At 34.6% G+C, this 27,666-nt stretch overlaps 2 protein-coding genes across 2 annotated transcripts in view; one reads left to right on the top strand and one right to left on the bottom strand.

Annotated features, from left to right (window-relative positions):
* The window catches only part of LOC149787637 (cleavage and polyadenylation specificity factor subunit 3-like), an 83,934-nt gene extending 83,291 nt beyond the window's left edge, over positions 1-643 (bottom strand). The window contains exon 1 of the mRNA XM_089973813.1: positions 558-643. Within this exon, the coding sequence (XP_089829939.1) occupies positions 558-631 (74 nt within the window). The 5' untranslated portion in view covers positions 632-643. The remainder of the gene's footprint in view (positions 1-557) is intronic.
* A 204-nt stretch (positions 644-847) lies between these two features.
* On the top strand, positions 848-26,579 carry LOC149787636 (peptide chain release factor 1-like, mitochondrial). The gene is made up of 7 exons (XM_089973812.1): positions 848-928; positions 8,271-8,837; positions 9,359-9,447; positions 11,611-11,958; positions 15,409-15,526; positions 20,268-20,343; positions 21,771-26,579. The coding sequence occupies exons 2-7, from the start codon at positions 8,291-8,293 to the stop codon at positions 22,045-22,047; spliced, it is 1,455 nt and encodes a 484-aa protein (XP_089829938.1). The 5' UTR covers positions 848-928; positions 8,271-8,290; the 3' UTR covers positions 22,048-26,579.
* Positions 26,580-27,666: the final 1,087 nt, after the last annotated feature.

The following is a 27,666-nucleotide window of genomic DNA, read 5'->3' as shown; positions in this document are numbered from 1 at the left end:
ATGTACTGTACTGTAAATGCGCTAGTGTGGCACATACCCATTAGGCGATACTGTACTCTATTGTTACGTCAACCATTTATTTCTCTTTTTAAGGGTAATGTATTAAGCTAACTTTTAAATTAAATTAAAGTGCTTTGGGAGCATGAATTGGGTCATATTTAGGGTTTAAACCCTAGAAATAAGCATTTATTAGCATTTTTAGTGACTCGTACCAAACATTCGCGATTCCTCCTGATCCGCGACTGGTTCTGGAACCTAACCTCGCGAATGTTCGAGGTATTACTGTATGGTGCAGGGGATGCCAGTGTTAGTGACAATTTGGTCATAGTCAGGTTTGAAATTATAAATTAATGATTCAATTGACTTATTTATGTGCATTTTTTTTTTTATCACATTAAACGTTTTCATTATTGAAATCGGTAGGTACAAACAAACAGGGATGTATAGTCAGACAATACATTAACTGCATAATAGTATCGTTACTGAACCCATATGTGTGTGTGTGTGTGTGAGAGAGAGAGAGAGAGAGAGAGAGAGAGAGAGAGGCGGGGACTAACAATGGTCGTATGATAAGCTGGTCATTTTCTTCAGCCGGCACTTGGCTACTCTCGGGTTTTCTCTTCGCCGCCATTGCAATAGTGGGTTTCTACAAACTAAACCTCGTTGAAATAATTTTGCAAAAGCGAATAAATAGCCTTATATAATTTATTTCCATTATATAGGAAATATTTATCTATAAAATCTTTCTTTTTCTTTTAGATATATATCGTGATCAATATTCTGACTAAATGACATTATGTTGCAATATGAAGAAATTGCGTTAAAAAAATATTTCGTATTAAATAAAATTATTTGTATAGCTAAGATGTCTGCGCCCTTGTCCGCATGCAAACATTGCCTTACCCAATAACAAGTAACCTCTAATAAGGTATATTATCCGCGAGGTCTTTCGTAAGAATTTTACATTTGTTAAAATTTTTATATCAGTTATCTTTAATACAAAAAGCAATTCCTTAATGTTGATTTCATGTTTCGATTTATAATTTCTAACCTGACTGTGACCAGAATGGCATTAATTATGGCATCCCCTGTACCATTTCATGCTCAACGGACTTTCCATACTAACACGGCGCCATATTGCGTACACTATAGGCTAGTTTATTTCCATCAGACGACATAATGAATGAATTGACTTAGTTCCTTGCACTTTTTATCACATTAAAGGTTTCCATTTTTTAAATCGGTAGGGGGGTACAAACAAATGGGTTTGTATTGTCAGACTATAATACTATTGTTAGCATGTTGACTTTGATGTTTTAGGTCAGTACAAAAAAAAAATATAAATAATAAATGTCATTCCTGTCTGTACTTTCAGAGTTTTGTGAATTGTTACCACCATATTTGCTGCTATATAAAGGCGATACTTTCTGACCAGGAAAGCCTAGCTTCATCTTTGGTTCCAAATTGACTTGTATATGGATTATGTCATCCAAATTGTTTTATCAAATGTCACATAATTTTTCATATGGAATAGAGAATTTTCCAATAAGTACGAAAATAATGTTTAAAAAATATTTCATTTTCGGAAAGAGATCATGTACAATATATATATATATATATATATATATATATATATATATATATATATATATATATATATATATATATATATATATATATAACACATTAAGAATGATTTTAAAGAATTAAATGATCATCATTATTACAAATTAATGTAAATCAGATGTAATTGCATTAAAGCAGCATGCACTAGTAATATACGTTGTTTAAATTTGATAACATACATGTGCATTAGAATTGACAAGTTAGAATATCCATGACAAAGACACATTCCATTACATTTTCATTTTTCCTTTTTGTACCGCACGATCAAATAAAAATTATATCTCATTATGAGAGAGAGAGAGAGAAGGAAAAATAAATTGATGATAGTAATCTTTATTCACTTGCCTGATGACTGATCCTACTCATGTACAAATGCAGTACTATATCAGGGGTCAAGCTAGACTTGAATTTTAGGGAGAAATGACTTCTCCTTTTGGATAGAACAGGTAGAAGTGGGAGCTAAACAGGGAGAAGTGGGAACAAGCAAGAAAAACAATATATATGTATGTATCTATATATATCTATATATATATATATATATATATATATATATATATATATATATATATATATATATATATACACACACACATATATATATATATATATATATATATATATATATATATATATATATATATATATATTATATAAAGATTACAAATCATATGGCGAATAACAATCCTTTCAAGTGCACTGGATTCAGCAAGGGATCACTTGTGTCAGGGATTGATTAAGATAAATGCAATAAACTGATAACGAACAGTACGAAACTAGTACCTAGCTAGCCTGAGCGCTTTCAACTCTTTAATGAATCTTTTTCAAAGGCAAATACAAAACATAAACAAGACAAACAAATAAAACAGAAAAACGGTTATGTTTGCAAAATTTTACTTAGCTGTTTTAACTTTATTATGTGTCTATTAGTTTACTTCACTTGTTGCTGATAACGGAAAATATTTGTATTGACCTAGAAATTGATGATGCATAACAACATCTGTTATTTTATGTAAATTTATGTAAGCGCAGAATATATCCCAGATAGTTCATTGTTTTAGTAGTCATAGGCTATTAAGCAAATTCAGAGAATTATTTAAAAGAAAATGTCAGCTGCAAAAAGATAATTTTATTTGTGCATGGTTGTCTTTTTCTAGTCTTCTTGGTTTAAACCGCTTGGTTTCAATGTTTTAAGGCAGCGTATCCAGTAAGATTCCTTTTCTTTCCTGGTTTGGGGACTCCAGTTGAGGTTGTGAGCAATTGCAGTAAGTGTTATATCACTGAAAGTGTGGCCAGAGGAGAAGTGTTCTGTGACCGGGCTTCTGTACAGCTTCTTTGTCATCCAATCAGATCTATGAAGATTGATCCTTTTGTGTAGCTTTTCCATTTCTCCAACATACTGAAGGCTACAGATCTTACATATGATGAGATAAATGACATTCTCTGTTTTGCATGTTTTGTTTGAGCCATGAATGTTTAATTTTTCTCCAGTCACTGTGCTGGAAAATGTCCTGGTCTCTATTATATGTTTACAGATTCTGCACCTTTTATCGCCACAGGGGCCAGATTGACTAGGGTGGTCTTGATTAGTGATTGGCATTAGCTTCACCCTGACTAGTATGTCCTTGAGGATTCTTGGTCTCCAGTAGGTGACTACAGGTTTGTTAGGGAGGATTAACTTTAGTGCGTCCGATGATTCCACGATGGGCCAGTGTTTCCTGATGATTTTACATACTTTGGGGTTGTCTGGATGGTAGGTCAGGATAAATGGTATCCTATCAGCCTTTTCCTTCTTTCCATATTTAAGTAGGTCATCACACTTTGTTTGTTTAGCCCTTTGGGTTGCCTCCATAATCAGGTCTTTGTTGTAGCCTCAGTAAATTAAATGTTTATATAGCTCTTCAGACCTTTTTAGGAATGTTTCATTGTCGGAGCAAGTTCTGCATATCTTCAGTACCTGGTTATATAGGATTTTCCTAATGCAGTGTTCTGGATGACAGCTACTTGGGAGGAGATACTGGTGTTTGTCGGTTGGTTTGGAGTAGATGTCTGTATGGAGTTTGTTTTCTACCAGTCTGGTTGTTGTGTCCAGGATGATGTGAATTTTATTGAGGCATGAAGAACTTGTCAGAACTCCAGGTCTTCATGACCTCATCTAGACTGATGACAGTTGCATGTCTTTTTCCAGACACTGGGGGTCTCATTTGCATGAGTTTATCATTCAGGCCTTTTGGGGACATTTATGAGCATGCTGACTAACTGTGATTTGATGGAAGACCTGACACCAGCTTCACATTGTTAGTCTTTACTTCAGTTACTCTGGAAGGTGTAGCCAGCTCATTCTTCAGTAAGTTGTCCTTCCTCAAGAGTTTCATTCAGGGCCACTCTGGATGTTGCGTCTGGCCAGTCCTTTACTAGCTAGAACTGTTCTTCTCTCTGATCTTTCTGCTGGTATACTCTTCATTAGTGTGGTTACATTCTAGGCACCGATGATGCATGATGTTGCCTTCTTGTGCAATTTTTGACAGCTACCATGGGATCCTATTCAACTTTGGTATGCAGACCAGTTTTAAGGTGCAGCAACTAATCTTTTATGGTATCTTTTCTGGACCCTTTCTCATGCTGTGGAGGTGAGCATTGTGATCATGAAATGCGCTGCTGAGTTGCTCAGGCGGTTGCTGAGATTCACTACAGCTTCCACCATTGACAAGTGACCCTATGCCCTGAACTGCTTGTGTGCAGGTCTGCAGCTGTGGCTCCCTCTGTATCCACACTTGCAGCTTTGCTTCTTGCCCATCATCACAGGACTTGAAGGCATCTTGTGGGGGAAGGTAAAAATGTCATGATTTTGATTTAAGTAAGAGAAAGTTGTGCAGTGTCACCCTCAGTCTTGTGCAGTGATTCAACAGTGATAGGATTTCTGGAGACATATCCAGATGCAATGGATGGTCATCAGGTCTTACTGCACCTTCAGCTGATGCCCTGCAGTGTCAATACAGCTGCTGTCATCTGCCTTCACAAGCAGGGGGTGGAGATCAGATTGCTTGCACAATCCACCAGAAGAAGCAAGGTTTAGCTCTCTACTTGTGTCCACAGTCACTGGTAGTTCTGTCTAATGTCACTTAAGGTAGCAGGTAACAGCCCTATACATTTACAGGACAACACATGCACAAATGTTTTTACACTTTAGTGGTAATGTATTCCAGTCATTCTGTCAGTAGTGGTCACTGATATTATGGGTAATATTATGGGTAAGTAAGCTCAGCCTAACAATTACATATTAGATGGGTCAGTTTTTTGTGAAGTTTTAGAAACTAAAAAAAGTGATTGCGGGGCACTTTATTTTACATTGTACCTAATTGTAATCATATAGTCAAAAGACATACCAGATAGTCTAATAACCAAAGTTGTATGAAGAATGTTAAGCATATACGATCTCAGCTGAGGTTGATTGTCATCATCTAAATATATATATGTCTGTTGATTTATACAGAGATTAGAAACACAGTCCTCAAAAAATCTTATTAAGTTACGAGATGTTTCAGCCAGTACTGTAAAAGTCTAAATCAACAAGTCTGACCCAAACTTTTCTTGCACATGCAATTGAATGTGATGATATCGTTGTAGTTACTAAAAGTAGAAAAACTTTAAAATGACTCTTAAAAAATAGCTCTGCAGAATTTGACAAATTTTACACAAAGCTATGCAGATTCACCATTGAAATATAGATGTTATCATTAAAAATATAATAACTTTAAAACAACTTCTCAGAAACCACTGTGTTAGGACTGGTTGGCCTGGTGTCACTAGACATCACTATAAACTGCCACATTGAAGACATCATAGCGATAAGACTGAAAAATTGTTCAAGCTACGTTAAAAATCCAAATCACACCTCTCAGAAACCACTGACCAGAATGAGACAAAATTTGTGAAGAAGCTAGGACTGGTTGGCCTGGTGTCAGGATAATGTGACTGGGTGGGACATCATGCTACATGTCTGCAGCATGATGCCCCAGTGCTAGACCACTATAAACTGCCACACTGCAGACATCGTAGCGATATGACTGAAAAATTGTTCAAGCTATGTTAAAAATCCAAATCAAACCTCTCAGAAACAACTGATCAGAATGAGACAAAATTTGTGAAGAAGCATCCTTGCATAAAGATCTTCCAGATTTGTCCAAAAGATGTAAATACACTATCAAATATGGCCTGCATTATATAAAAGCTTTCAAATAACTTTTTAATCAAAAACCAAATTGCAGAATTTAACAAAATTTGACAGTGGTGACATAAAGGATTTCATATATTTATAGGTGATACCAGTCAGCCAAGAAATATAATTTCCATGAATAAAAAATAGAAAAAAACATTTCAAAAAGCAACTCCTCTTGCTTTTGCCTACTAGGCTGATGACAGCCAAGTGAGTGATCTCAGTTCTACTTGGGCCTCTTGTTTAGAAAAGGATTATTTCAATTTAAACAAAAAAATTATGCATTTGTTTTGTTCTTTTAGCTGAATTAAATTACAAAGTCATCAACAAACAGCTAAAATGATTTATTTGTTTCGGGTTTAATTAATTACAAAGGCGTCTCAATTTGTCATTGATGAACTTGAAGAAAAAAATTTAATTTTATATTATGTCAATAAATTATTGAATTGGAAAGAAATATATGAGAGAAATATGAAGTTATTAAATACACTGGTAAATGAATAAAGACTAAAATGACAGCATTAATCGCATAGAAAATTCCATAGTGCTAACCCACCTAATCAAATATATAAATGATTTTCAAATATGGCAGTTACTTTGGAAATTATAGGGCCAGTATAGATTTTCCCGCAATAGATCCTGGATATTAATGATAAGATGTGACAACTGGAACAATTAAAGTGTTCACTTTATAAATTTATGAATATTGATAATTTATCAGGAATTTCAAGAACTTAAAAAGGAAAAGGATGCATTTTGTCTGAGTGCTCATGGTTTTGTTGGGCAAATTTGACAATACTTTTCTTGAGAAGCCCAATGGGCAACTCAGAATATGGGAGGGACCAAACATAGATTTACAAGCGCCCTGGGCATCTAGCTATCTGATTTATTGTGCACTGCATACTTTTCATCTGTTGAGTTTATGATCTTAAAGTTTGTGGATGAATTTGATTATGAGCAAGAAACTGTTCATGTTAATTATGCCTTTATCTTTGGAAAGTTTTTTTTTATATAATAATTTTGAGAGTATTTGTTATTAAGGTAAAAAATGAATGTTGAAAATAGCTGGAAAATTGTTTACTTATTATACTTCCATACGGTTGAGCACATTATGTTATGATATTCATCCATCTGTATATTTCCTAGTTCATTTTTGCTCAAAAACTCAAGTTCCCCATCATTTACCATTACCAAATTATGTGGATCAGTTGCCCTTCTGGTAAAGAAGAACTTTTGATTTTGAGGTAAACAACTCAAAGGTCAAAGTCATTGGCTGTAGAAGAAATACCTTTTACATAATAGCTGTAGTTCTACATCACAGATCTGGAAAAGTTTGAGGATGGCTTGTACATGCAATAAGGTTGAAGCCTATTGATTTTTTGATTTTTTTATGTTTTCTAATTTCATGGTGTTTGTTTTTGTAATCATATCAAGTGCTTAGAGCTTATAAAGATTAGGTGCTTTACAAAGTCATTATTATTATTATTATTATTATTATTATTATTTGGGGTTCAAAAGATCAAAACTCAATGTCAATGTTGCTAAAAAAATAAAAATATTTTTTTACACAATTTTTTAAAAAGTATCAACCTTTTGCCTTTGCCAAAGTTTATGACTGGCTTACATTTTGATAAGAAAGAAACCTCTATTAGTTTTGGTGTCAAATGCTTAATGGTCAAGATCACAGTGAAAAAGAAAGTTTTTTGTGTGTATATATATATATGTATCTCTCACTCTCTCTCTCTCTCTCTCTCTCTCTCTCTCTCTCTCTCTATATATATATGTGTGTGTGTGTGTGTGTGTGAACTGTAGTTTTAGACTAGGTACCTTGTCCAAAGTTTGTGGAGAGTTTGCACTTAAGGTGTAGAAGAAGCCTATTGATATGAGGGTCAAAGATCAACATCACTCTGACTCGAAGAAAAATGGTATTTGCAGAGCATCTTTTGTTATTGATAAAAATTTTGTTACTTGCTGGCACTTAATAAAGAAATATAGTTTTGGGGATAAAAAGTCATGATAACTCGAATAAGAAAATAATGGTTTCAGCACAATTCATTTGTGAATCAAGGATCATGAGATTGACATGAGACTGAAGTTTAGTTCAAGACTACACCAGTTATGCGCAACTAGTACCTACTGTTATACACGGAGTGGACTTGTAATGTGCCATTCACTGAACTTTTCTTTGCACCATAATTTGCTTATACCATTTTATGATTTCGTAAATAATGCTTCAAGGTATCTTGATTTTAATAATGAGATTCCATTGTTTAAGTCTTGGACTCTGACATTATTCCAGATTTAAGTCCTGGCCTTTTGAAATGCTGCTAAGAGTGTTGTTCATTCCTGCCTAGATATTCTGACCCTTCTTTGTGATTTCCCTCTCTGATAAATGCATATAATTGATTATTATTGTGATTTTTTTGCACAGGTAAATGCAGAAGATTGGACATGACCCAGGTGACTGTTAAAGAATTCTTCAGAACCTTCTGGAAGTTGAAACAAGATTCATGCTTCATTCCACATCTTAGTAAATTTTGTTGTAATTGTAGGTTTCCAAGTTTCAGGTGTAACAGATCATTTCATAACAATGTACATTGTAGGAACTATTTGGAATTCTTTAAAAACAACATACAATTAGACAAAAATAAACCATATTTATTCCAATTTGACTTGTATAGAACTTGTTCAAAAACCAAATTTGATTTATGGACTGGAATTTTTAACAAGAAGGCTGGATTATTAATACAGAGGCTTTGTTCAAGGCATTATTCAGCTGAGGCATCAACATTTACCCTGAAGAATGAGTTGTATGTGTCTTTTCTGGAGCACCTGTTGAAAGAATATGGTGACATTAATATGACATTACTGAGTTGTGATGACAAAGACAGAGGTAGATTACTTGCCAGACTGCTGGAGCTAGGTCCCATAGTAGAAACTGTAATAAGATTGAAAGAAAAATATGAAGAAAAGGAAGAATTGGAGAACTTACAATTAGGTAACTGGAATCTGTTGCAAATATATTCATTTTTTTTGTTTGTTTTCACACTCACATTCTATCAAACACAATCCTCATCTCTCCTCCTATCCCACTTGGATCTGCATTAATAATTCAAAACTTATGTTGTCATATACTCATCTTCATAAAGTGTCATAGAAAGCATAGTGTGATCATGATGATAACAGTGATTGTTATATGATCAGTTTATTGGTCCTAGCTATAGATTTTATTAGATTTACCTCCCTTGAAACCTGTGTTCTTCAATCATTGGGGCAGTCTTTCCATAAGGAAAGATATCTCAGATTTCAATTTTATGAAAATTATAATGATTTACATTATAAAAATTGTATCTGTTTATTGAATACCATCTGGACAAAACTTTTTATTTCTGTAGTAATTTTTCATTGGTTTTTCACAAAATCCCTTCACAAAAATATTTTTTTGGTGTTTACAATACTTGCTTTTTGATTCCATATCTTCTCTTTCTGTTTGAATTTGTATGTTTAACTATTGGTTAGGTCTAGAAATTGAAGATGAGGGGCTTAAGAAATTGGCAGATGAAGACAAGAAGGAATGCGTACAGAGTATTGTAGAGATGGAGACTCAGGTTGGTAACATATATAACTTGGTTTATATAATAAAATGGATATATAAATCAAAGATATTTTACTTTTATCTTAACCACACATATATATAACAATGCCAACCTCATTCAAAACACAGTAACAGATTGGTATCTGATCCTTTTACACTACCATATTTTAAATTTGCTGAATTTATTACAGTTACAAATATAAGCAAGAGAAAGACCATGTCTTTTATGTCACAATGAGTCATTATTCTTAAAAGAAAACTATTGGTATTATATGATATCATTGGTGAATCTAGGATCAATAGATTTGAAACAACACTGATTTATTTTGCTCTGACCCAAACATACTGTTTATGTTGACCTGGGTAAAAGGGTAAAATATTTTGATATATCATGTTTTTAAAAAATTGGCTTTCTAAAGTCTCTAGAACTAATGAATCGGCAAGGATTTACATACATTATTGGTTATGAGTCTGTCATCTTATGTACAGGCCTTTCCAGCTGCAGGCTGCCTGTTTTCTGTGTTATCAGTGGCCACTAGCAGTTATTATGTTATAATTATAGCAGACTTTTGAGAGAACCTAACGGAATGGAGGCCTGTCTGTAGATATAGGCTGGATACAGAGAGGCCAATTTGCAGAAGAGTGATGTTACAGAGAATCTGGTTTGCAGATGGAGTAACTATAAAGACACATAGCTGTAGATGTACCATAGTCTGTTTACAGGGAGGCCAGTTTGTAATGTTTGTCTGGTACTGAGAAGCCAAACCATAGAAACAGCTTGGGTACAGATAGATCTTTATGTAGATATAGTCTGGTTACAAAGATGCCAACCAGCATATGCAGCCTGGTTACAGAGAAGCCATTCTACAGCGGGGACTTGGTTACAGAGCAATTAGTCTTTAGATCAAGTCTGGATACAGAGAAGTTAATTTGTTGATGGAGTCTAGTTACAGAGATCCTTTCTTTAGAAGGAGTCTGGTTACAAAGGTTCTATTTTGCAGAGGTATTTACAAAGAAACTAATCTTCAGAGGGAGTCTGGTGACAGAACTGGCAGTCTGTGAAGTGACCCTTCATTACTGAGAGACCAATCTACAGAGGCCCAAGGGAGTCAAGTTACAGAAGTGGCAGTCTGTGGAATGAGCCTTAATTACTGAGAGGCCAATATGCAGCAGAAGCCTGGTTACAGAGTAATCAATCTGAAGAGGGGACCTGACTATAAAGGGCTTATCTGTTACAGAGAGTCATATCTGTTAGGGAGTATGATTAAAAGGAGATTAGTCATTAGAGTAGGCCTTGTTACCAAGAGGTCCATGTGTACAGGAAGCCTGGTTATAGAAAGGCCCATCTGTAAATGGAGTCTCATTACAGGTAAGACAATTGGTAGAGGAGGTCTGATTGCAGAGGCCAGTATGCATAGGGAGTGTGGTTACAGTGAGGTTAGTGTACAGATGGAGTTTGGTTACTGAACAGCCAGTCTGCAGAGGGAGTCTAGTTACAGAAAAGCCATTTTGTAGAAGAGCCTGGGTATGAAGAGGCCATTTTGTAGATGAAGTGTGCCTACTGAAAGGCCAGTCTGTAGAATGAGTCTGAGTACAGAGAAACCAGTCTGTAGAGTGAGCCTGAGTACAGAGAAACCAGTCTGTAGAGTGAGTCTGGATACAGAGAAACCAGTCTGTAGAGATAGTCTGTATACAGAAGAACCAATCTGTAGAGTGAGTCTGATTACAGAGAAATCAGTCTGTAGAAGGAGCCTGGTTACAGTGAGGACAGTTGGCAGAGTAAGTTTTGTTTACAGAGAGGCACATCTGCAGATTCCCGCTTACAGAGATGCCAATCCTTATGGTGAACCTGGTTGTAGAGAGGACTGTCCGTAGATGGAGTCTGCTTACAAAGATACTGATCTGTGGAGGGAGTCTGGTTATGCAAATGCCAGTCTGTAGATGGAACTTGATTGCAGAGATGCCAATCTGTAGAGAGTGCATTTGTTACAGAGAGGCCAAGTTGTAGAAGGGGTCTGATTACAAAGAGGCCAATCTGTTGAACAGGCTTGGTTACAAAACAACCGGTTTGTAAATGAAGCCTGGTTACAGAGGGTCCATTTTGTAAATGGAGCCTGGTTATAGAGGGGCTTGTTAAGTTTCACAGAATGATTAGTTTTGTTTTTTCTATACACAGCTAGTGAACCTTATAGTTGGAGATGAGAAAATTGACAGTTGTGGCATCATCCTGGAGCTAAATGCAGGAGTAGGTGGTCAGGAAGCCATGCTATTTACAGCAGATATGTACAACATGTACAAGTCATTCACAGCCTTCAATGGTTGGCAGTTTACAGATGTTAACATTGAAGTAGCAGAACTTGGAGGCTTAAGGAAGGCTGTAGCTAGTATCTCAGGACTGAATGTGTACAAGATGCTAAAATTTGAAGGTGGTGTTCACCGAGTTCAACGGGTACCAGAGACGGAGAAGGCAGGAAGGGTACATACAAGCACAATGACAGTGGCTGTTCTTCCACAACCATCAGAGGTAGAGTATGAGTAATTATGAAAAAATATAGAACTTGTCTTGAAAGGACACTCATAGGACAACAAATATTGGACCTTTATTATAATATGTCATTTATTTAGTTGTTGGAAATTAAGGTAAATTTTTTAATGGATTTATGATTGCTGTTCTTAGAGGTGTCACCATCATCTTCAGCACCACTTTGATCATCGTTATTGTCATCACCATCATCATCTTCATGCTTATCATCCATCACATCATCATTATGATCACCAGTTTCTTCCTTACCAGCATCATTGTTGCTATCCTGACAGTTATTCTCTTGTGTCTTTTTAACTCACCAAGCTGTAAAGCCTTGTGAATTTATGGTATGGCCATGTTTCTGTTGACCATAACACTTAGGAGATGATGTACTGTTATGGATCCAGGTTTCCTCTAGGGTCAGCCTGATTTTCCTCTGGATGGAAAATGTCCTTTCATTGTCTGCATTAGAATGTGGCAATATTAGTACAGCGTGGCTGAGTCTACCAAGAAGTTTAACCTGAAGCCAGCTGACCCTGCTGACATTATCAAAGGGATGTTAATTGTTTTATGCTGCCTGAAATTAGCAACTTAATTGTCTTGCCCTGCTTAAGCCAGTTCACAGTCACATGATCACAGGTATATTACTGTAAATATACTTAATTGGAACTAAATTGTGACAAAAAATGGAACAAATTTAATTTTTCAATAATAATTTTGTATATTCTGAAGATCTAATATTTTGAAAGGAGGATGTAAAATACCCCACAACTCAGAATCAAAACTCCCATAAGGATGATCACATGTATGAACAGGGCATATAGTGTTACCAGTAACCAACATCCACCTACATTCTCACAGGTCTTATTATGTACATTGCAAATTTTGTTTCAAGTCAACACAGGGATTTACAAATCCACTTGCCAGGTTTGGTTCTGGCAAGTCAATTTGCACTGCACTTGCCCATGGTTGAGTCAAAAATATTGAGAGAGGAATATGAGATACAAGAAATATTATTTAACACTAGTGATCTGGGTAAAACACATAATACGCTAGTAGCTTTGTGCAAGCTTTTTACAGACAAAGGGGCATATTCAGTTTCTAATTCATTATGTTCTGCAAGCTTTATACTCAGTGATCTCACCACAATACATATATCAGCACCTTTATTTAGCATTTATATATAGTGCATTCGTCTTCTACATTATTGGCCACATGTTCTTTCACTTACTTTTTGTGACATTTTTTGATCTTGTTGTGTTTGTCAAGGTCACTATCACATTTTCTCATGCATAGATGATAGTGTGAATATTTACTATTTAAAGTAAGTTTTGACTAATAAGTAATACATTTTATATATATATATTTTTACATATCAGTTACATTGTATTTATAACATGTGTCTGAGATTGCTGACTTTCGTGTTCTAAGTTATCCTCAGGCAGTTTGTCAGATTACAGCTTTTCAAAGATTGTTTTGATGAATGTTGCTGTTTTTATTGTTTGTAGGTGTTAATTCTTACTAACACCATTAATGAGATTTCTTTGACAGGTGTAAATAAACCACACTCACCTCTAATGACTGTTCACCAGGAAGATTTCTTTCAAAGCCTGTTTGATGTTATGAAAATGTAGCATAAACAAGCAGTGTTTATGATCAGTTGTTTACATGATAATTACAGGAGACCAATGCTATCATTATACCTGTTTACAAACGTATATTTTTCCAGTGGTATGTACCATGGTACTTTTTCACTGTACTGGTAGTTTGGTAGTTTCCACCAGTAAGGAGTGCATGGAAATTCACAAGTAATCTTGTTATGAATCTAATGATATTAGCAGAATGTTTTCATTATTTATGACAAAATATTTTACCAATTTTTTTTTTTACAAACAATTGTATTTGTCACAAATTAATTTGAATATTGAAAATATAAGTACAGTCATGATCCTTTGTTTACTTGTTGGACATGTGTCACCTGGTGGTCAAGTGGAATGTTGTGAAAGATATGTAGGCCACCTCCAGCTTTTGGAAAAAAATTGTATTAATACAAGCAAAACAAAAAGCAATTAATTGTAATTTGTAATTATTTATAAGATATGTTAATCTGTTAAGTATGTTTATTCTTTTTTATGACTGAATCATTCTAAGATTTCCAGGAGATCAGTTGTTTTAATTTGTCATGTTAACTAGATATATTTTCTGATTTATTGAGTAAGTGTGGTTTATATTTAATGACCCTTGCTAATAAAAATCTTGCCCGGATGTTGGCATCTCACTCAAAGTTTCCATGCCTATTATATTGCCTATTATATTAATACATTGGCAAGTAAATTTAGTGTCAACCCTTCCTATTTTTATCAACAAGCTTTGTCCGTAATCTAATGGTGGTATACCATCATGCAAATTGTGGTATGTTCAGAAATACAGCAGTACAGAATTTTTTGTGGTACCCAGCTCTAACTGATTCATGCAGACTGTTTGGCAAACAATTTAATGGACAAACATAAGTATTCTCAAATCATTTTTAAAATTCAGATCACCAGTTTCAAGGTGACTAGATGATAATTGTTATGTAAATGGATAAATATTTGTTCACAAATCCTTCGTTTGTAATCTCTCTCTCTCTCTCATAAAAACTTGGATAATTCTAAGCCCTTTTCTTCCTATCACTTTATCTATCTTTAACATCCTCGTGTCTGCTTTTGCTCTTCTAAATATATCAGAATTCTAACTCTTTCTAATCTGCATATCTATCTACATGTATTATTTACATATGTATTTTTGGATAACTTTAATTATTGACACGTGCTTTTAAAGGTGCCAATAAAGATTTTAAAAAAACAAAGTTTGAATAAATATAATGCAATTTCCTTAAAATATGCCATATTTTACTTTATCTTATTGTTTTACTGATGTTGGGATATTTGGCAGAAGCTCTGATTTTCCAAGGGCACGTTCTTTTTTCCACACAGTTTGTCTTGTGCACACTGACTTTTGTAAAATTTGTAAATCCCTGCAATGGTTTTTGAAGGTCTTTATGGATTGAAAGTACATTTTTAAATGAAGTTTAACATTTAAATGGTTTTGGTCAGGTGTCAGTTTCACCATTTTCTGAAAAAATGTTGCAGTTATCCCCATTGTTTTGATATAGAAATTTTAACTTAAGTTGCATTATATTTGCAGGGATGTTTTTTGCCACATGGACACAGCTCTAGTTTACGAAAGAGACGAATCGATAATATTGAATCGTATTGGCACTGATGTTTGTTCCATATTGACAGGTCTCTAGCTTATGATTGAAGAGAATAGATGACATTGAATATTACACAGGCATACATGTACACAAACAGGAACAAATGCTTACCTGAATTTGTATAGTCACATAGTCCAATTTCTGGCTTTAAAATGGAATTATAAACAGTTAGGTGTATTTGGTTTCTATTTCAGATTGAAGTTGTGATTAATCCAAAAGACCTTGAGATACAGACAATGAGAGCTAGCGGAGCAGGGGGACAACATGTCAACAAAACTGAAAGTGCTGTCAGAATTATCCACATACCTACAGGTGTTTTTTTTTGTAGAATTAATCCGATTTCGATAAAATTATTAATTCTGTATCTAGAACAATTTTAAAACATTGTTTCGAAACCTGGACAGCTTGGCCTAAATTGACTAGGTCCATTTCCAAGCCAAAATGGCATGATTTTTTTACATTGCTGCTTTTCAGAAAAAAAACAAAAAACTCAGCTATTTCAGACAAGTGGGATCAGTGTTTAGAACAACTTGAGACTGTGTTTAGCTTTGATGTTCATTCAACAACTTTTAGCACAGGTTTGTTATCACTGCTTCTAAATTACTGGGGAGGGGATTGGTCATTCAACAACTTTTAGCACAGGTTTATTATCACTGCTTCTAAATTACTCGGGTGGGGATTCTTATATAACTTTAAGACACTTTATCGTGAGGTTTAGTGGGTACTAAAATGTTGTACATCATACATCCAGTATGGCTGACATGGCATCCATCTTGAAACTCTTTTTATCGCTACTCCTTCTGTGTGAGAGTCTTTTACTAAAAGACTTCTTATGATGTCTAGTTTGTCCTATGGGGACAAAACTTGTTTGCATGCCCTTGAACATCCAGTATGACCAACCATGGTAAACATCTTAAAATTTCATCACTTTGTGTGTGTGTTGTGTGTAATTTGGATTTTGAACATAGCTTTAAAAAAAATTTAGTCATATCGCTATGATGTCTGTAGTGTGGCAGTTTATAGTGATGTCTAGCACTTGGGCATCATGTCACAGACATATAGCATGATGATCCACCTAGTCACATTATCGTGACACTACTCCTAACACTAACCTCTTAATGCTGAATGCCTAGCAAGGCAGTTGTTAGCACCATTTTTTAGGTTTTTGGTATGACTCAGCTGGGATTCGAACCTACGCGACCTCCCACATCCGAGGCGGATGATCTAACCACTAGGCCACCAGAACAGTCCTCTTATCACTGTTCATCATGCATGAATGGTTGTATTGACATGGAGTTTTGACTAAAAGACTTCTGATAAAGTCAAATTGAAAATACAGAAAAAGATACCAGTCTGACTTCCAATATGGCCATCGTATTGACCATCTTTAAAATCTTGTTATAGGTACTTTTTCTGGATACTATTTGTGGTTGCACTGGGTTTTCACCAAAAGACTTTGAATAATATCTAGTTGGTTCTTTATAAACAAGGTGCTGATCAGACCTAAAGTAAGGCTACAGCGGTAGTTGTATAATATCTAGTTGGTTCTATATTAACAGCAGTAGTTGTATAATATCTAGTTGGTTCTATATAAACAAGGTGCTGATCAGACCTAAAGTAAGGCTACAGCGGTAGTTGTATAATATCTAGATGGTTCTATATTAACAGCAGTAGTTGTATAATATCTAGTTGGTTCTATATAAACAAGGTGCTGATCAGACCTCAAGTAAGGCTACAGCAGTAGTTGTAGAATATCTAGTTGGTTCTATATAAACATGGTGCTGATCAGACCTCAAGTAAGGCTACAGCGGTAGTTGTATAATATCTAGTTGGTTCTTTATAAACATGGTGCTGATCAGACCTCAAGTAAGGCTACAGCGGTAGTTGTATAATATCTAGTTGGTTCTTTATAAACATGGTGCTGATCAGACCTCAAGTAAGGCTACAGCGGTAGTTGTATAATATCTAGTTGGTTCTATATAAACAAGGTGCTGATCAGACCTCAAGTAAGGCCACAGCGGTAGTTGTATAATATCTAGTTGGTTCTATATAAACAAGGTGCTGATCAGACCTCAAGTAAGGCTACAGCGGTAGTTGTATAATATCTAGATGGTTCTATATTAACAGCAGTAGTTGTATAATATCTAGATGGTTCTATATTAACAGCAGTAGTTGTATAATATCTAGTTGGTTCTATATAAACAAGGTGCTGATCAGACCTCAAATAAGGCCACAGCGGTAGTTGTATAATATCTAGTTGGTTCTATATAAACAAGGTGCTGATCAGACCTCAAGTAAGGCTACAGCGGTAGTTGTTTAATATCTAGATGGTTCTATATAAACAAGGTGCTGATCAGACCTCAAGTAAGGCCACAGCGGTAGTTGTATAATATCTAGTTGGTTCTATATAAACAAGGTGCTGATCAGACCTCAAGTAAGGCTACAGCGGTAGTTGTATAATATCTAGATGGTTCTATATAAACAAGGTGCTGATCAGACCTCAAGTAAGGCCACAGCGGTAGTTGTATAATATCTAGTTGGTTCTATATAAACAAGGTGCTGATCAGACCTCAAGTAAGGCTACAGCAGTAGTTGTATAATATCTAGATGGTTCTATATTAACATGGACATGGTGCTGATCAGACTTCATGTAAGGCTACAGCAATAGTCAGCTTGAAAAGTCTTGTTATAGCTACTTGATCATACTGAAGTTTTCACTAAAAGACTTCTTATGATATCTAGTTGGTTCTAAATCAAAATGGCATTGATCAGACATATAATTTGATGGCCATAGTGGTCATTTAATAGTCTTGTTTTAACTCCTGGATGGATAATTGTAGTTACATGGGACAATTAATCCTAAATGAAAATGATTCTGATTGACATCCAGTATGGTTGCCAAGGCAGTCATCTTGAAAATCTTGTTATAACTACTTCTTAACAGATGGCTATATAGACATGAAATTTACACTCAAGACTTGTGATATTTAGTTGGTCCTAAAAATAATAGAACTGATTAGACCTTAATAGTACTGATAATAATAGTACTGATTAGACCTTAATAGTACTGATAATAATAGTACTGATTAGACCTTAATAGTACTGATAATAATAGTACTGATTAGACCTTAATAGTACTGATAATAATTGTACTGATTAGTCCTTAATAGTACTGATAATAATTGTACTGATTAGACCTTAATAGTACTGATAATAATTGTACTGATTAGACCTTAATAGTACTGATAATAATAGTACTGATTAGACCTTAATAGTACTGATAATAATTGTACTGATTAGACCTTAATAGTACTGATAATAATAGTACTGATTAGACCTTAAGCATGATGGCCATGGCAACCATCTTGAAAATATTGTTATCACTAGTCCTCTTTAAGGGATTTTTATATTCATGTGGTTTTCAGTAAAAGTCTTCTCACTTTACATGGTTAGTCTAAAATACTGTGCCAATTTGACCTCCTGAACTTTGACAAATCCGGTAACAGCTACTTCTGTTGAACAGATGGCCTTACTGACATTTTTTTATATTTAAAACCAATGTCCCAATTGGGTGCCTTCCATCTGGAAAACTTGTATATGGCCACTTCTTCTGAATGGATAGTCATATTGACATGTTTTCACTGAAACACTAGTCGGAATGGATGTTCATATTGACATGTTTTCACTGAAACACTAGTCAGAATGGATGGTCATATTGACATGTTTTATCTGAAACACTAGTCAGAATGGATGGTCATATTGACATGTTTTCACTGAAACACTAGTAGGTTCTGAATGATCTGACCTCCAAGATGGCATCCTAGTGGTCATTTTGAAAATCTTTTTATCACTCCTACTCTTGCATGAATGACTTATGAGTTGACAATAGGATTTCACTAAAACACTTCTTGCAGTATTTATATGGTTCTAAATAAAATATTAATATAAAACCATCATATCTGCACTTTCATGAAAGAGTTTTGAAAACCAAACCTAACTGACCTTGGGTTCAAGTCAAAGTTCATTGCTTCCATTTTTGCACTCCATCTAGCTTATAAACACTATGACTTGAACATATACAAGTGAATTTTTATATTTAGTTGTATTTTAATTAACAAGTTGATCATCAGCACAATGACATTGATTTGAAGGTGAAAGATCTAGGCTTAGGTTTTCAAGCTATCATGTCTTCTGTGCTCCTTGCAGGGGCACAAAGTAGTCTTGATGCAGGTACCTAAACAGTTGTACTTGACAGCTATTGAGGATAAAAATTTTGGCATGTATGAGTTGGATGCCATATTGGTGGACATGGAAAACCACTGGTTACTCAGAACATTGTCACAGGACTGGAGTATATCAACTCCTGTTTACATGCAGCAAAAACTGAGTAAATGTTTGCATGTTTGTCAGCTGATTTGCTTTTGCAAATTCATTTACGTGGCTCTTGTTCAAAGGTATAAATCATTGAGCACATAATCATGCACACTTGTAAGCAAGGGATTTTACCGTTTAATAATCTTTAAAAGAAATTTTGTCTGCAAACTGTACTTAAGTATGCCATGGATGTTTACTTTACAAAAATTATTAAAGTAAATGACTGCAGTTCACCTTTAGCCCACATTAACAAACCAATATAAACCACACTATCTTGAATTCACTGCACTGGAAGTGGCAGCATGTTGATGTGGCTGGGTTAGTTTGTTTTTGTCTGGTTGTTGGTGTGATTATTTTCTATTATTTATTACCCCATAGTACATGCACTCATGTATGACAATTGAGGTAAAAGTATTCAAGTGATGAGGTATAGAAGGAGTTGATCTAAGCTACCAGTATCTAAAAGCCGTGTTCTGACACTACTATCATTATAGTGTAGTAACTTCAGTGTCATTATAATAAGAGTAATACACTGATAATGGAGGGGAATTTGGTAATCATGTTTCAATTAATGCACTGTAATAATGACAATTCGTGGTCAATATAATAAAAATAATACACTTTCATATGTTCAAAATATACATTTTTTCTCATCTTTGAACATTTGTATTCCTTTCAGGAATAAGGGCAGAGTGTCAGCAAGACAGATCTCAAATTCAGAACAAGAAAATTGCCATGCAGTTGATACGGTCAAGGTCAGTACCACATATTATTTATGCAGTCTTCTGTAAGAATCATGTAAGGCATGCACTGTATATTCCCCCCCCCCCACGATCTGATGACTGAAATATTTTCCTTCCTCTCACCTTGAAGCATTAGTGAGATATCAATATTTATGTTGATGTTCTCATTGGCCTGATTGTAGAAAATAAGTTGATAGATACTTAGCTCCATTTGTCTGAGATCATTTGCTTTGTACAATCATGAAACTTAGGTGCATTTATTTTGAGGACCAATATTCACTTTTGGGTAAAAGTAGATCAGATTCCTAGAGATGTGTATTTTTTTTTTTTTTTGGTTGTTTTTTTAATAGCTGTACTGGTCATCAGCCAGAAGAGTTTATGGGATGGCCTTCTTGTCTATTGTCCAGCCCCTGTCTTCAGTTGTACCTCAATCAATTAGCACAAGTTTGTTATCATGCCTCCTGCTCTTTCAGAACTATTTGAAGGATTGCTAGGAAACTTTGCAGACACATTCCAGGGTTTAGTTAGTGTAAAATGAAATGGCGCTGCTCCATTATCCAGTACAACCACCATGGCAGCCATCTTAAAAATCTTGTTATTGCTACTCCTGAATGGATGGTCATATCAACATGGATTTTTCAGTAAAAGACTTCTTTTGGTTCGAAATGAAAATGGTTTCAATCTAAGTCTAATATTGTCACCATGGCAGCCATCTTAAAAGTCTCATCTATTCTTCTCCTGAATGCAAAGTCATATAAATATGGGGTGTTTGCCAAAAGACTTCTTATGATGTCTAGTTAATGAAAATAGTGCTCTACAGACATCTTGAAAATATTGTTATCACTACTTCTTCTGAATTGATGGTCATATCAGCATAAGAGATTAATTAAAATTCATCATACGATGTCACGTTGATCATAAATGAAATTTGGAATGAGGCAATCACAGCAGCCATCTTAAAAATTGCTTTATTCTCTTCCTGAACAGACTTATTATGATGGTACCACCTGGATAGGTAATATGGCCACCACAGTGGCCATCTTGAAAATATTGTTATCCCTAAACCACCTGAATGGATGGTCATATCAACATGGGATTTTTACTAAAATGTTTATGATATCTTGTTGGTTCCTTAAAAAGATGGCACTGAATTAACACCTAATATGGCCACTGCTTATAGTTGCTGCTGGAAAGTTCTACAAGTTGTGAGCTACACAATTGTTGATAATATTCTGGTTCACACTTGAGATTAAAAGTTATTTCAGATTTTAAAAATCAATCTTTTTTTATAAAACAGATAGAAGTAAGTTGTATTGTTTAATCCAAAGTTGGAAGATATTGCACAATTTTATTAGTATGTATGTCTGTATTCAACATACATCTTTATGTTATGCATCATTTATTGTTAATATTAATGGAAGTTTCTGTTTTTGTTTAAGATTGTATGAAAAACAGCTGACAGAGCAGATGTCTCAATATAGGACTCAGAGGAAAATTCAGGTGGGGTCAGCTGCCCGTTCTGAGAAGGTGCGAACGTACAACTACCCCCAGGATAGAATAACAGATCACAGACTGTCTCAGAACTATCATAACATTGAGGAATTTATGCGTGGTCAGGAAGGACTTAGGGACATGATTCATGATCTGTATTTGATGATAAAGTATGACAGATTAAAAGAAATGTTGGAAAATTTCAAGAAGGATAAAAAAGCATAATTAGCTGTCTATAATGTACCATATATACTCTCTTATAATTTAGGTTCAACTGCAAACTGCATAAACCCAGATGTGCTGGTGTATAATGCACTGGCAGAACTGGGTGTGTATAGCTTGTTAGGAGTAACCAAAAGAACAAGCAGTATAGACTCTGATCTGCCAATACATTATGTGATGGCAGATCAGGTTCTATGTTGTTGCAATTGGACTTGAATAATCAAGTATATATGGTAGTTTGCAAACAGTCCTAAAGACCAAACTTTTGAAGAAAAAAGATTGTCAAAATTTTAAGATATGTGAGTGTGTGTGTGTGATTTAGAATTTTAACATAGCTTTAACAATTTTCCAGTCATATCATTATGATGTCTGCAGTGTGGCAGTTTAAAATGATGTCTAGCACTGGGGCATCATGCTGCCGACATGTAGCATGATGTCCCACCCAGTCACATTTTCTTGACATTTGGCCAACTAGACCTAACACTAACCTCTTAATACTGAGTGCCTAGTGAGGCAGCTGTTAGTACCATTTTTGTAAGTCTTTAATATGACATAGCCAGGGTTCAAACCCACGACCTCCCACATCCAGGGTGGATGCTTACATTTTCAGCAGTGAAATTACAGGTTGAGACAGTGTTTTCTTAAATACAAACATCTTTGACAAGTGTTCATTATTTTATAGCAAGTGTTCATTATTTGATGACAAATGCTCATTATTTGATGAGAAGTGTTCATTATTTGATCAATATTCATACTGTTACATGTTTAGGTTCGAATAAATAGTAACACAAGAAAGAGTGAAAACAACAAGCTTTGAAAAATATAACAAATAATTTATTTCCCTGGAAAAATTCTGTTAAAATGAAAAAATATGAGAGCTTAGAGTTTCCATAATCAGATCCAAAAATAATATAAGAATAATTCACAAATAAAATTTTTGAAGTCCTAATATTGAAATGTTCTAATGATTCCAAGTTCAAGTCCCGACGAAGAACCCAAGACGGAAGGCGATGATGTATGCTGTAGCCAGTACTGTGTCGACGTCTAGAGTTCCTTGTAGAAACATACTAGTTAATCCTCCAGTTTGGGAAATCCAAATAAAATTTTCAAGAAATATCCTTTTTCAAGAGTTCTGTATGAATACAATAATATTTCCAGAGAAACGAATTAATCTTTTAGAATCCAAATAATATGAAGAAAATTTTGCAAAAAAACTCAAAAATTCAATACTTCAATACTGGTCACACTAGAAGAAAACAACCTGACATCAAATGTTTAAAAGCTCAGACTCTCCGATCTCTCTCTCTCAAAACATCACTGTTAATACTAAGTATCTTGCAATTTTGGAAATGCATAATTGCAAAATAGAGGATGACGTTATCATGTTTACATGTAAAAGTCACATAGCTCCTGTATGTCCTTGATAAGAACCAATCATTTTAATCCTAGAAAAAGTTGTTTGGTTGTCCCTCAATCAAGGCCAGGAACTAAGTCAGAAATAGAAACAAGTGTTTCTATTATTAGGTATTTATGGAATGATTGAGGTCAAACCGAATTGTCTGGAAAATATCAAATTCCTAGTAAACAAAATTTCATTGACATGTAAAAAAAATAAAAAGATTCCAAAACCCACAAACAATCAAATCAAATCAAACACAAGTTGAATCAAATATAAATTAAATCAAATATATGTAACAATACAACAATAAACAGAGATTAATGTAAAGAAATCTAACAAAAGCCACATATCCTTGGAACATTCTGTGATCAAATTTACAATAAAAGCAATGAATTAAACATTATTTGCTACCAGGAGAAATATTGTAAAATACCTGCAAAAAAGATGTGAAATATTGTAACAACATACTTGCATTATCAATATGAAATTAAGACTCTTTTATCACAACACATTTTTATTACAATATGGCTGAATGGCAAATGCGCAAAACAAGTTTTCGTGTGCACATGCGCATGAGGGGGTTAAAGTTCAGGACTTGACACTTGTTTGGTGACTTACTTAGTGACTCGTGCAGAGTGATCTCCTCTTGATAGATGGATTGTCAGCAAAACCCGTGAGTATCTCAGTCACTACTTCTGCTTATGCCGAGAAGCACACTATCACCATGAGAGAACTTGCAGAAGCCAGAATCGACATTGATACAAGTTAGAGGAGTTCTTACTTCAGTAGTAGAGTATATTCCATCTATATTTCCAACCCATCTTTCTGTCTCGACAAAGTTCTGCCTTTACAGTTTTAGCTATATTTAATCATCTTTACACATTTAATTGTACTTGGGATGAAGACACTATAAGCCTACGTGCTGACTTGTCCTTTGTGGGGGAAACTTTGGCAGATAAGGGAGATAAATCAACAGAGAGCTCTCCAGTTACAAAATGCCAGAAATCTACACAGTTAGAAACAGCCTCAGCACCTGTGTCACCACCACAGGTCTCCTCTTTGCTGGCAGTACCTGTAGGCCTTGCCTCAGAATTCCACTCAACAGCTTTTGATAATGAAAAGGGAGCAAACGAATAAACAAATTATGCTATCGTTCTACTGAGACATCCCATAACCTGTTCTGACATGAGCAGGATGACATCCTCCCTACAAACATGGCCTATTTGTTTTGACTGGCCTAGTCCTGTTACAAGGGATTTTCAGGGACAAAGACCATAGCACAATAAGTTCCCAAAAATCAATATGTCATTCAGTCTGATAAAATCACAGTGTGTACAGACAATTTAGCAGACCAGTATAACCCACATATGGCTTCACAGCACCATTTACGACGCGAAGCTTAGTACCTCAGCTTCCAACAGGTGTCACCTCTCATTTATCTCAGCCCTTGGTCAATAGAAGGGACTCTTTAATTGGTGACCAAATAGAAATAACTTTCTACTTTAGAGCAGTCCTTGAGTTTTGTCAGAGGCAGACCTTGCCAGTCTTTGCCAGCTCCATCTCAGAAGATGCTAGTCTCACCTCATACAAGCAGAGATGACAGTGCTTGCTTCACTCCTTGATTTCACTATATCATGGGAAGAGCTTCCATTGAAGAAGTTTTTCACCTTTTACCTCTTGTGTTCTTACATCTTTCTACCTTCTCAACCACCTGGACCAGAGCTCCAGCATCTGTTGATCTTATCACGAAATAGGAAGAATCCAACTTTTCTTTTTCCTAAAACATAACTTACATTATTAATCAATCCTGGTCAGCCAAACCCATATATACTCTGTTTTATGTTCACCCATTTCCAGGCTGGTTCCCATTTTTCCATATCATTAGTACCATGTGTCCTATATTCACCCTTGATTTTCTTTACAGCCCTAGGAATAAAATTCAATACATAAGTAAGCAATGTGCATAGTTCTGCTTGTCAAAGATTACATTATTATATTACATTATATTGCAAGTTCATCTTCACCTAAAGACCAATGGTGCATTTCAGGCAACATTGAAATATTTGAGCTTTATTTAGAAAAGTCAGAAAAAATATAAAAATAAAGCTGTCTAATGAGAATCATCTTTTTTAAAATCATTGATCGCTCTTCAATTTAAGGCTGAAATATATTACCAGCTTTGTCATATTATGTAATTTTTGAGTAAAAGGTCAAGGTGACCATCTATATGTACATGTATTATTACAGAAAAAGAGATTTAAATGACAAAAATTACCTAAAATTACCCCAGAAGACATATAATTTAAAGCTAAAGTAATGTAGACATAAGTCCATTAAAATAAAAAATATGAACTTTAAAAACATTCATTGAAAGAAATTAGTGGGATGAAAAGTCCTGAGAGGTCATCACCATTAAGCATGGTGGAAGAGACCTAAGTGAACATATCGGAAGCATTGTGTTTCAAAACACAACTAGGACATATATTGCTTACTGTAGTTACTCTATAAATGGTAAAGTGTATAAATTTTATATATGTACACCACTCCCTTGATAACTTACACCCTGATAACTCATGAACCCGCTTATAATCATGGATCCTGTTTTTTTAACCAGAAAATACAAAAAATATTGATTCCTATTTCATGAACTTGAAAAAAATATTGCGATCAAAATTGGTAACTGAAACGTCGATATATCGCTCGTTTTATGGTAAACAAACGGTAGATATGACCTGGAAATTTTAATCAACATTTTAAAATTACATAATTTTAATATGAATTTATATAATTGGTTACATTTTCTGTCCAAATTACATTCTTAGTACACCATGATATTCAAGGAAATTTTTATCAATAAAATTGTCACTTACGCCTATTGTATGCAGTACATTAATATTTAAATGCCAATTAAATAATTTTTTAAAAGTGAAATTTGTGTTTTAATTCTATATTTTAGTTCCAGGTGTTATCATCATAAATGCAATGTGTATTTAAACATAAAACGTGTCATTTTAACATAACAGCTATGTTCGCAAGCATTTCTCTCAGAACCTAATTAAGTGCCAACTGTGTTTTGATAACTGACTTCCAGAAGTATTTGTTGTATTGTTGCACTGAATTAAAAGCTGGCCTCCTTTGTATTATCATGTTAATTATGTCTTTTGAATTAAATGAAGGAGGTGGAATTTATAAAAAAGGTAAAAGGCACGCAAATCCTACGCACTTAAAATCGAGCAGTCACAGTCTTATGTCAGGTGAACTCACTTAAGTTGATCAATCACACACTGTTATAAATAATGTTGTGTATGTAACAAACTACCTTAAATTAACCAACTCTTTCAGAACTGATCAAAGAGCTTGGTTTCGCAGATATACTCAAAGATGATAAGTTTCACTATTACTTTCAAGGAAATCACGACATCAATATTGTACTAATTGAACAATACAAAAATTGAGTTTCGATGTAGGCGTTTGTCTCACAAAAAAAATGTCATTGGTTTTTGAAAAAAACGAATCTTGTTTGGTGGTGTATCAACAGTTAGTCTAGTTCCTGGCTGCTATGACTCCTGACTTGTAATATACTATTCTATACCATTCCAAGAACCAGGCTAATCGATAAAACAAAACTCAGTTGAAATGATCTTTCACATGTTGGACATTTTGAAAATAATTGTTATTTATACAGAATAACGAACAATACAGTTGAAAAGAAAGTAAGTGACTTTAATTGTATCAAACACTCATGGAAGGTGGAAAAAAAACAACTTTGCCATATAATACCTGTCCCACATTGTGAGGATTTATTTGATGGAATGAAATCAGAATGTAGTGATTTTGGTGTAACCAATATTCGGAATTCAGAAATATTGAATAATCTGGACTAGAAACTTTCACATCTGCAGCTACTAGAAAAGTGTGAACTAAACCAACTATTATTTGAATATGAGCACTTGCTTCTTGATATTCCAACATGAACAAACAAAATTCACCATGATGTTGAAATTGTAGAGTTAGCAACTGTGAAACAGCATCTGTACAGGATGAACCCTCTCAGACAGGAATGTTTGAAAATAGAAATTCCATATTTCCTGCAAAATTATTTCATAGAACCAAGTTAAAGTGACTAGAGTTCATGTATTCTTGTGCCAAAACCAAATAATACTTTCTGTATGTGCACTGACAATAGATACAAAAGGGAACGATTTGACCAAAATAGATTCATT

This window comes from Sinohyriopsis cumingii, chromosome 11 (genome assembly GCF_028554795.1).
Source record: "Sinohyriopsis cumingii isolate HCF-2022 chromosome 11, ASM2855479v2, whole genome shotgun sequence".
Taxonomy (NCBI): domain Eukaryota; kingdom Metazoa; phylum Mollusca; class Bivalvia; order Unionida; family Unionidae; genus Sinohyriopsis; species Sinohyriopsis cumingii.
The sequence above is the reverse complement of the archived record's forward strand: the minus strand, read 5'-3'. Positions and strand labels throughout refer to the sequence as shown.